Source organism: Penaeus monodon, chromosome 22 (assembly GCF_015228065.2).
Source record: "Penaeus monodon isolate SGIC_2016 chromosome 22, NSTDA_Pmon_1, whole genome shotgun sequence".
Taxonomy (NCBI): domain Eukaryota; kingdom Metazoa; phylum Arthropoda; class Malacostraca; order Decapoda; family Penaeidae; genus Penaeus; species Penaeus monodon.
In genome coordinates this window covers 20,024,643-20,025,165 of record NC_051407.1, presented here as the reverse complement: position 1 = coordinate 20,025,165, position 523 = coordinate 20,024,643, and the positions used below count along the sequence as shown (strand labels likewise).

Here is a 523-nt window from a genome sequence, read left to right as displayed (position 1 = left end):
GGTTTTGCGCTTTCCATTTGGAGGGATATTGACTTTGTATTTTTGCGCAATTATTTTGTGACCTATTTATCCATTTCTCCGTGCCTTTATTATCAGGCATATTAACAAGCATAAAATACCAATGTAACTATCAGCAATTCGAAAACAAACCTCGAAATTACCCTAAATTAATATAGAACTTTAAAAAGGGAAAAAAATAGCAAAGACACACTCACTTGACTTCAAGATAGTTCTGCTTCCAGTGTATGAAAGGCGTCGTGATGTCCACTTTACCGTACAACTCTGCGGTATCTCCACGCCGGAACCTGATGGTGAAGTTGGTGGCGATGTCCTGTACACGGCGGTTCGGTTCCATCCAGCTGAGAGATCCCTCGTTTTTGTGTTCCCATATCATGTCGCGGTCGATGTACTGTACTGTTCGTTGCCATACGTAAAGGGTGCAGAATGAGTATTAAAAAAGTGTTATTCGCAATTCGCTAGAAGGGGACAGGAGGGGGAAGAGGGGATGGTGGTATATAAAGGG

General features: G+C 42.3%; 1 protein-coding gene across 1 annotated transcript in view; it reads right to left on the bottom strand.

Moving 5' to 3' along the window:
* Window positions 1–523, bottom strand: part of LOC119586980 — a gene marked incomplete in the record, with an annotated part of 81,895 nt that overhangs the window by 42,715 nt on the left and 38,657 nt on the right. The window contains 1 exon segment of the mRNA XM_037935722.1: window positions 216–414. Within this exon segment, the coding sequence (XP_037791650.1) occupies window positions 216–414 (199 nt within the window).